Source organism: Bison bison, unplaced genomic scaffold (assembly GCF_000754665.1).
Source record: "Bison bison bison isolate TAMUID 2011002044 unplaced genomic scaffold, Bison_UMD1.0 scf7180017864516, whole genome shotgun sequence".
NCBI classification, from domain to species: Eukaryota; Metazoa; Chordata; class Mammalia; order Artiodactyla; family Bovidae; genus Bison; species Bison bison.
Window position 1 is genome coordinate 6160425 of NW_011495069.1, and position 9456 is coordinate 6169880.

The 9456-nt window shown below is 52.3% G+C and overlaps 1 protein-coding gene across 1 annotated transcript in view; it reads right to left on the reverse strand.

The window, feature by feature from the left end:
- Positions 1 to 18: 18 nt before the first annotated feature.
- The window catches only part of E2F2 (E2F transcription factor 2), a 21718-nt gene continuing 12280 nt past the window's right edge, over positions 19 to 9456 (reverse strand). The window contains exons 7-8 of the mRNA XM_010830034.1: positions 9325 to 9456; positions 19 to 2642 (exon numbers count right to left, since the gene is read on the reverse strand). Of these exons, the coding sequence (XP_010828336.1) occupies positions 2374 to 2642; positions 9325 to 9456 (401 nt within the window). The 3' untranslated portion in view covers positions 19 to 2373. The remainder of the gene's footprint in view (positions 2643 to 9324) is intronic.

Consider the following 9456-nt stretch of genomic DNA (forward strand, 5'->3'; position numbering starts at 1 on the left):
GGGGGGGGGGGGGGGGGGGGCTGCTGCCAGAGGGACCGGAAATTTCCTGGCAGAAATAAAGTACCTCAGAAAGAAACTGGCTTTTCTTCTACCCTGGTTTTAAAGTTTATTGGGCCCCTAAAGGGAATTCCACTCAAAATGCTTTTTAATGCACTTGATGGAACTTGGGAGGTTTCAGGCATCACTGGCAAGAAAGAGGCACAAGCTTGTTTCCTGCATGGAACCCGAAGCTTAGCCCGGGTGGTCCAGGCCCTGGGCCAGGCCGGGTGTGGAGGGGTGGAGATGGGAAGGGGCAGGGGCAGCTGCTCTAGATACAGGCCATGGGCCCAAGGGGCAGCCCCTCTGTCTGGCCCTGTGGCTAGGCTTTTGGGGAATGAGCTTTAATTCTGGCTGGACTTCGCCATAAGATTCATTCCCGGTGGGTCCTGCCAGCCTCTTCTCCTTTTTTCTCTCATTTAATTCTAGGAGAAAGCTCCAGCCAGCACCCCAGGCTTGGAAGGCAAATGTCTCCATCCTCAGAGATGGCACGTGGCTAAACCACCTCACAACAGCAATGCCACCTCCAGCCCCACACGCTCCAAACCAGGTCCCAGGAATGACCCTCTTTCCTCCACCCAAGGGCCCAGGGGGAGTCCCTTGGCCCTGGGCATGTTAAGCTTCCAAACTGCCTTTTGCTGAGACCCCTGTGAGTATCAGGAGAGGGGAGACGAAACACACCTCTGTAAAAGGCAAACAATTAGCCCTGTTATAGACTGGGGCAGCTGGGACCATTCCTGAGAGGGTGCTGACTTGAGGACCAGGAAGCTGAGCCAATGACAAGGCCTGACTGTCCCCAGCTGGGCATTAGCTCACATCAGACCCCACCCCCAAAGAAGCCCACTTTCCAAACTTCAGATGCCAGTAGGTCAGCTCGGGAGCAACCCCACGGAGCCAACTTCATATTTGAAACCAACTTAATGCTACAAACTTAAAAAACAAAAAAGTGCTGTCCTGCTGAGCCCCTGAGGAAACCTAGCTGCCCGAGGGTGGGCAGTGGGTCTCAGACCACCACCACCCCGGGCTGCCTCTCTCCAGAAGGCACAGCCTGGCTTCGACCCAGAGCACCCCCACCCCGAGTTGAGTGGGGAGGAGAGCTGATTCCTTGCTACCCAGCTGGGCTATATGGACAACGTGGGATGGTCCAGCCTCTGGGGGATGGGGAGGAGGTCAAAAGACCAGCTTATTAATAGGACCCCAAGCCTGAAGAGGTAATCTGAGCACATCTCCCCATTGGTTAGCTGCCAATGACTGGTCTGCAATGAAGACCCTTCCCTGTCACCCTTTCAACATCCTGTGACAAAAGGAACCAATGTGCCATCAAGCCATGGTCACTTCTGTCCCTAGGTGGGTCTGTGTGAGAGCTGGGGGCAAGGGGAGGTCCTTAAAGAATCATCCCCTTCAACGAATGGGCAAAAAAAAAAAAAAAATGCTTCCTGGGACGGGGAGGCCCATACCAGCAGCTGCCATACCAGCAGCTACGGCAAGAGGTACTTTCTGGCAGTTTCTTCCTTTAATCTCACCCTTGTCTACAGTGAGGCTGCCTCTGCCTCCCAGGTCTTCAGTGTTAAACAGCCCCCCGTCCCAGTGAGAGGCAACCACAGAGCAAAGGTGCCTAAAGCAACATCCCCCGCTTCCATGTTCCTGCCCGTTTCCCCAGAAGCTCTTCTGGGCTTAAGCCTGTGGGAACCCCAGCTCTGGGACAGAGAACAGGAATCCAGCAGCTCCCTCTTGCTGGAGTGAGGAGGCCGAAGTGCAATTGGCGTTCCAGAAGACTGGACAGGCCCTCGGGCCCAGCCCACCGTGTTGGGGGCAGTTGGGGATTTGGCCTGGGCCCCTGGAAGCCCCAGCCTGCCCTTGGACAGCAGATGGCGCTGGGCCTGTCTGAGGAGCAGTCTTACTAGAAACTAGAACCACCTCCCTGCTAAAACTCAGGGAGGGCAGACAAACAAAACTCAACCTGCAATAAATACAAAGGCATTAAGTGCTTCTCGATAAACAGGGTCATAGTGGCCCCTCAAAAAGGCAGTCACCAGGCCTCTCCTTAGACCCAGTCCCCTCCTCTGGAGCCCTTCAGGCAAGAGGTCAGAGATCAGGAGACTTACTAGGCCTTCCCAGGCCCGGCTTCCACCAGGAAGGACAGGGCCCCACCCTTGCTGGGCTCCTACCCTGTATCCTCCACCTCCCCCAGAACAGTGTCGACTGGCAGGTGGGTAGGAAAGGAAAGGGGAGGGGGGAACCCTTCCATGAGGGCAGCACCTCATGTCTCACGTCCTGTGAGGAGGTAGAAACGGGCCGGGCTGCCCCGGGTGGGGTGGGGGTGCAGGCAGTGCCAATTCAGTTAATCAGCAGGTCCCCGAGATCGTAGGTGTCAAAGAGGTCGCTGATGCCCTCCCCGCCGTCCAGGCCCCACAGGTAGTCATCCTGGTCTAAGGGCGGGGAGAAGCTGATCAGAGGGGAGCTGCAGGGCAGCGTTGGGGACAGGAACTGGTCCTCCGTCTGCTGCAGCAGCGGGTGCGGCAGCTCCAGCATGTTCTCCGTGGCCTCCAGGGGGACAAGGGGCGGCGGGGGTGGCGGCGGGACCTGCGGGGACGTCAGTGCTGGCTCTGCAGACAGACAGACAGACAGACAGGGTTATGCCCCGTCCCCCCAAAGCCACCAGTCAGACCTCTGGGAACAAGAACTGCCTCCAGTTCCCTGGGCGGCTATGCACCCTGCACGTCTCGCCTATCCTGGCCCTCGCCCGATGGCACAGGACACCTCCCTTTCCCACCGCAGCTCCAGCAGCAACCCCCGCCTTCACCCGCACTCTGTCCCCTCCCCTCTCCTGTCTCCACACACCCCCCCAGCTTCTGCCCCCAACCCTCCCCACTTTCACCATCAAGGCCCGCACCCCTGAAGTCATTCACTGTTCTGTTTTTCTGCATCATCAACCCCTCTCACTCTCCTAGGTCTTTCCTGTCGACGCACAGACATCCTTTAATAACTCTTATCTTTAAAGAGCATTCCTCCTCTGACCTCATGACTCTCTCCAATTACCAGCCCATTATACTGCTCCCTTTCCCAGTGAAGTTTCTCAAGAGTTACCCATGGGACCTTCCTGGTGGTCCAGGGTCTAAGCTACTGTGCTCCTGATGCGGGGTGCTGGGGTTCAATCCCCGGTCAGGGAACTAGATCTTACATGCCGCAACTAAGTGTACATGTTGCAACTAAAGATCTCAGACCTGGTGCGGCCAAAAAAAGTTTCCTGTGTTCACTCCCTACTTCCCCACCACTGTTCATGCTTCAGCCCACTCCAACCTGGGGTCTGTCCCCACCACGCCACTGAGCCAGTGCCCTCTGTGTTGCTAAATCCAGCGGTCAGTTCTCTGACCTCATCCTATTTGACCTTCCAGCAGAATTGCACACAGTCATTCACAACCTTCTGGAAACATGTTCTTCCCTTGACTTCAGAGGTACTAGATTCTCCTGCTTTTCTTCCTACCACTTTGGCTTCTTCTTGATCTCCTTTCCTCTTCCCAATTTCTAAACCCTGAAGCCCAGAGGCTCCATCCTCTGATTCTTCTCTCCTTTGGTTTCACCCCTCCCCAGGTAATCTCAGCCAGCCCATGGCTTTATACCCGTCTCCAGACCTACTGCTCCCAAGTGGACGCCTCCAGCCTGGCCCCCACTGCCAGGCTCTGGGCTCCTGCTTCATCTCTACTTGGTGTCTAAACGATATCAGAGCTCAGCATGTCAAAACCACACTCCTGGTTTAGTTCAGTTCAGTTGCTCAGTCATGTCTGACTCTTTGCAACCCGTGGACTGCAGCACGCCAGGCCTCCCTGTCCATCACTAACTCCTGCAGTTTATTTAAACTCATGTCCATTGAGTCGGTGATGCCATCCAACCACCTCATCCTTTGTCGTCCCCTTCTCCTCCCGCCTTCAATCTTTCCCAGCATCAGGGTCTTTTCCAGTGAGTCAGTTCTTCCCATTAGGTGGCCAAAGTATAGGAGTTTCAGTTTCATCTTCAGTCATTCCAGTGAATATTCAGGACTGATTTACTTTAGGATAGACAGTTGGATCTTGCAACCCACTCCAGTGTTCTTGTCTGGAGAATCCCAGGGATGGGGGAGCTTAATGGGCTGCCCTCTATGGGGTCGTACAGAATCGGACACGACTGAAGTGACTTAGCAGCAGCAGCAGCAGTCAAGGGACTCTCAAGAGTCTTCAACACCACAGTTCAAAGGCATAAATTCTTTGGCACTCAGCTTTCCTTATAGTCCAACTCCCCAAATCTCGGTCTTCCCCCATGATATTCAGTGAACCCCCACCCACTTAGTTGGGCTTCCCTGATAGCTCAGTTGGTAAAGAATCCGCCTGCAATGCGGAAGGCATGGGTTTGATCCCTGGGTTGGGAAGATCCCCTGGAGAAGGGAAAAGGCTACCCATTCTGGTATTCTGGCCTGGAGAATTCTGAGGACTGTAGAGTCCATGAGGTCGCAAAGAGTCAGACACGACTGAGCGACTTTTACTTTCAGCTGCTTAGTTTGGGCTTAGGCCAAAAGGCCCAAGAATTATCTGAAATCCTGCCATTTCTCCCGAATCTAACCCGGCAGCAAGTCTGGTCATCTCCACAACCAAGTCAACCCTCCAAGCTGCCCACTGGCTCTTCAGTCCTGCTGCTGTGGTCTGGGGCTCACCCCCTTGTCTCTCACTCAGGCCCCTGCCAGAGCCGCCTCACCAGTCTTCTTGCTTCAACTCTTGGCCCTCAGTCTATGCTCTGACTTAAAAATGGCTTAGAGGGACTTCCCTGGTGGTCCAGTGGTTAAGAATCCATGCTTCCAAAGCACGGGGTCTGGGTTCAGTCCCTGGTCAGGGAACTAAGATCCCATATGCTGTGTGGTACCACCAAAAAGTTTAAAAAAAAAAAAAAAAGAATAAAATCCAAGTTCCCACCAGGACTGAGTAGGCTCTGTACAATCTGGTCCCTGCCTCCCTTTCTGTTCTCTCTCCGGCCTACCTCCCACAGCTTACGCCCGCCTCTCTAGACACACCAGCCACCACCTCCTCTTCAGCATACTCAGCTCATTTCCACTTAGATGTAAGGAGGTGATTCCCTACACAGGCATGTGGAGCAGGGCACTGGAAATCCCCTGCTAAATATACCCTGACACCCAGAATCTCACCACCCGAATCGGTCCTTACCTTACCAACCAAGCATTGTTTTGAAAATACAACTATGCTGATGTGCCAGACTGCCTGATCAACCTCCGAGCTAGGCAACTTCCTGGATGGCCCAGCGGTTAGGAATCTGCCTTGCAAGGCAGGGGCTGCAGGTTTGACCCCTGGTTGGGGAACAAAGATCCCACATGCCGGGGGGCAATTAAGCCCACACACAGCAACTACTGAGCCTGTGTGCTGCAGTGAAAGATCTCGTATGATGCAACGGAGATCCTGCATGCCTCAACTAATGCCTGATGCAGCTAAATGAATATTTTTTAAAATGGGTGGAAGGAAAATAAAATAAAATTCATGACAAATCCCTAGAATTACAAAAAACAAACAACACACACACACAAACCTCAAGCTAGCTGTATAACTGTGTGGGTAAATAACAGCATTCACAGGCCTCTGTTTCTTCGCCCCTAAAATGGGAATGATGATACCTGCCTCTGGTTGTTGAGAGGCTTAAATGATAAGTGAAGCTAAAAAACAGCTGGTCTGCAGGCTGCCCTTCTGAAAAATAAAATAGATCCCGATTACCGAGGGCTTGCTCCCCAGGTGGCTCAGTGGTAGAGAATCCAACTGTCAATGCAGGAGATGCAGGTTCAATCCCTGGGTCAGGAAGAGCCCCCAGGGGGAGGAAATGGCAATCCACTCCAGTATTCTTGCCTAGAGAAGTCCATGGACAGAGGAGACACGGGGTCCCAAAGAGTTGCACATGACCGAGTGACTAAACCACCACCACCAAGGGCTTAGCAGACCCAGCTCTCCTCTCAAGGAGAGGCCTGCTGCACCTCCTCAGACACTCAGGCAGCCCCAGGGGAGGTACTGTTATGATGTCTATTTACAGATGAGGAAATTGAAGCGCAAAGAAGCCAATCAAATGTAGTATTTGCATGAAAAATAAAAAAAGAGTTTGTTTAGCACACTGCAGAGGCCTGCAGGTGTTAAGAGGCCTGGCTTAGGAGCGAGGAAAAGACTGGAAGCTCAGACTCTAGCCCCTCTCACCGGCTACAGGACCCGGCACCTTGGTTTTCCCACCCAGAAAAATAAGGAGCCACCTCCCTGAGCTGTGGAAGCAGTAACTGAGCTGTCACATGTGAGAGGTTCCACCCCAGGTCAGACTCCTCTCATCCATCCACCCACCCATCCATCCATCTATCCATTTCCTCTCTCTCTCTCCCTCTTTGTCTCTCTCGCTGTTTATTACATCCAGAAGAGAACTGCTCTTTGTAACATCTGTGCCTCCACTGCACCCTGAATGGCTTGTATCCACTTAAATATCTCCAAACCCATACACAGTAGGTGTTTAGTTCACATAAACTTTTAAAAAGTCACATTTATGCTGTATCCTCGCCTGAAATGCACCCAAACATCATAAGGGAGTTTTAGCGTCTCTGTTTTAGAAATGTGGAAACAGAGGCTCGGAGGAGTTAAAACAGCTCTCCCACAGTCACCCTGTCATAGAAAGGGAAGCGCAGACTCAGACCCAAGCCTCCCAACTTCAGCTCAGGCACCCTCAGCCACATGCAGGTTTAAGTCAGAATGTCACAGCCTGGAGGGATGTTCAGTGACCCCAGTTCCAACCCTCCCGTTACAGGTGAAGGAAACAAGGTCCCATTTCCCTGGTGGTTCCAGAACTGGGAAACCATCCCTTCCCAGGATGGGAACCTGGGTCCCAAGATTGCAGTGACTTCCTCTTTGGACCTGGCCCTTGGACCGCAGGATGACCCTGCTTCAAGCCAGGACATGGAGCATGTGCGCACGTGTGTGTGTACACCTTCTGGAAAACTTCTCCTCTTCTCAGCAGGGACATCGCTCAGAGGCCATGTGACAAGGGCGGAGGGGGCAGCAAGGGCACAGGCCCTGGCAGAGAGCCGGCCCCTCCATCAGCTCTTCTGTAAACCTCTAGTCCTTTGGGGCCTCAGGCTCTTGCTTGTCCAAGTGAGCTGAAAGCCTCACCCTGGTTTCTGCACTCAGGTCCACCACCCCTGCCCAAGGTCTCAGATGAAAACTGAAGGTTCTAACTCTGGAGAGCCATGCGTATGTTGACAGCGGAGTGAAAAAGCAGAGCATCGGAGGAGGAGGGAAAACAGGGCGGGGCACTGGTCTGGACTGGGAGATAGGCACTGGGAGGTGCCCAGAGGGACAGATGGCTGATGCCATCTGGGAGAGCCCTGGTCCCCGGACCAGGCCAGGACACAGCAGAGATCACTAGAGAAGAACTGGCAGTCTGGGCTCTGGTCTAAGCCCTGCTGCTATCTTGCTGTGTGACCATAGGAAAGTCACTTGCCCTCTCTGGGCTTCAGTTTATTTGTGTATAAGATGAAGCGTTGAGTTAAAACAGGAGTCAACAAACTTCTATAAAGGGGCCAGATAGTATCTTAGGCTTTGCAGGACATGTATGGTCTCTGCCACACACACATCACTTGCCCTACCCCAAACCCTCAACTCTTTAAAACTATGAAAACCATTCTCAGCTTATGGGTCACATAAAAACAGGTCAGATTTGGTCTGCAGGCAATAGTTTTGTTAACCCTTGAGTTAAAGAAATGGAATCCAATCTGTGTTCTGTAGATACGTGCTCCCATCCACGACACACACACAAAAAGCCTCTTCCAGGGGATTCCCTGGCAGTTAAGTGGTGAGGACTCAGAACTTTCACTCTCATGGTCTGGGTTCAATCCCTGGTCAGGGAACTAAGATCTCACAAGCCACACGGCCACAAAAAAAAAAAAAAAGAAAAAAAGCCTTTTCCACCAGACCAGTTCTAGCTCTGCATTTGTTTAAACACCAGGGTTCTATTTAGGGAAATTCTGTTGCTAAGAAAACAAAAAGGGCAAAATCCATTCGGAGGGACGGGCCTTGCAGAGGCTCCCATTTCTACTCCTACCCGACTCCCAGTCTCCCCAGGAAGCCCTCAGGGACTCTCCCACTTCCTTACTTCTTGGCAACAGCCTCGTTCTACCTCCTGCCAGGCATAGACAGCTTTTAGCTGTACCACCCACCTCCCAGCCACCGTCCTTCCTTGATTTGTTCTGTGCCTGGTGGAGAGATTCCTGGGCTATGAGTGTGGAGACCAAGGTTCAAGAGACAGCTCCACTGTCTTCCAGCTGGGAGGCCTTGGGCAGGTCACATCAGCTCTGTTTCAGTTTATTTATCTCTAAACTGGGAACAATAAAAGCCACCTCAAGAACTGATGTGAGGACTTATGTGATAATGGATGTCCTTGATACATGGTTGTGGTTCAAAAAACCTTCGTTATTATCTCCTAAGAAAGTGTTAAGAACTTCCCTGGTGGTCTGGTGGCTAAGAATCCACCTGCCAATGCAGGAGAGTTCAATCCCTGGTCTGGGAAGATCCTACATGCCACAGAGCAACTAACCCCGCGCGCCACAGCAACTGAGTCCATTGTCGCGCCTTTCTCGGAAAACCTACAGTTTCCATTTACCAAGGGCTGATTGAGTGTCAAGGAGCTTTGCTATTGGTTGTTACAGAAGTAGCAGGACTAACGGCAGAGACCACCATATTGATAATAAGAGGTAATTATTATTGCTATTAATAATAATATTGCAGTTATCGCCAGGCATTGTTCTGAATGCTCTACCTGTATACAGATTTTTTGGCTGCACCTTGCAGTATGCAGGACCTCAAGTCCCCCAACCAGGATTCAAACCTGTGTCCCCCGCATTGGAAGCTTGATGTCTTAACCACTGGACCACCAGCAAAGTCCCGGCCTTCCTTATATTTATTAACTCATTCGATTTTCACAACCTGTGAAGTAGATCCTATTAATTACTATGCCCAATTTACAGATGAGGAGATTAAGACAAAGAAAGGTTAAGTAACTTGTCCAAGATCATACGGCTGGTAAGTGGAAGAGCTGGGATTTGAACACAGGCCCTCCTCTGCCCAGAGCAGCATCAGTCTTCCCGTTGAGACAAGGAATGTGTGTGTGCTTTATAAAGTGTAACGTGCAATGCACACACGTGAGTAGAAGGTAGGTATCCCACAAATGCTGATACGGAAGAGGAAGACTTGAAGGCCGGTGCCCCTCCCCATCTCCTGTCCCTTGTCTCACCTGAGGATGCCGTGGGTTCCGTGATCCCAGGGTCGCTGTTGCTGTTGAGCTGGGTGGAGTCAGGGCTGGGGCTGAGGGCGGAAGTGGAGGGGAGGGGCTCCTTGACAGGACTGTGGGGCTCCTGCACCTCTT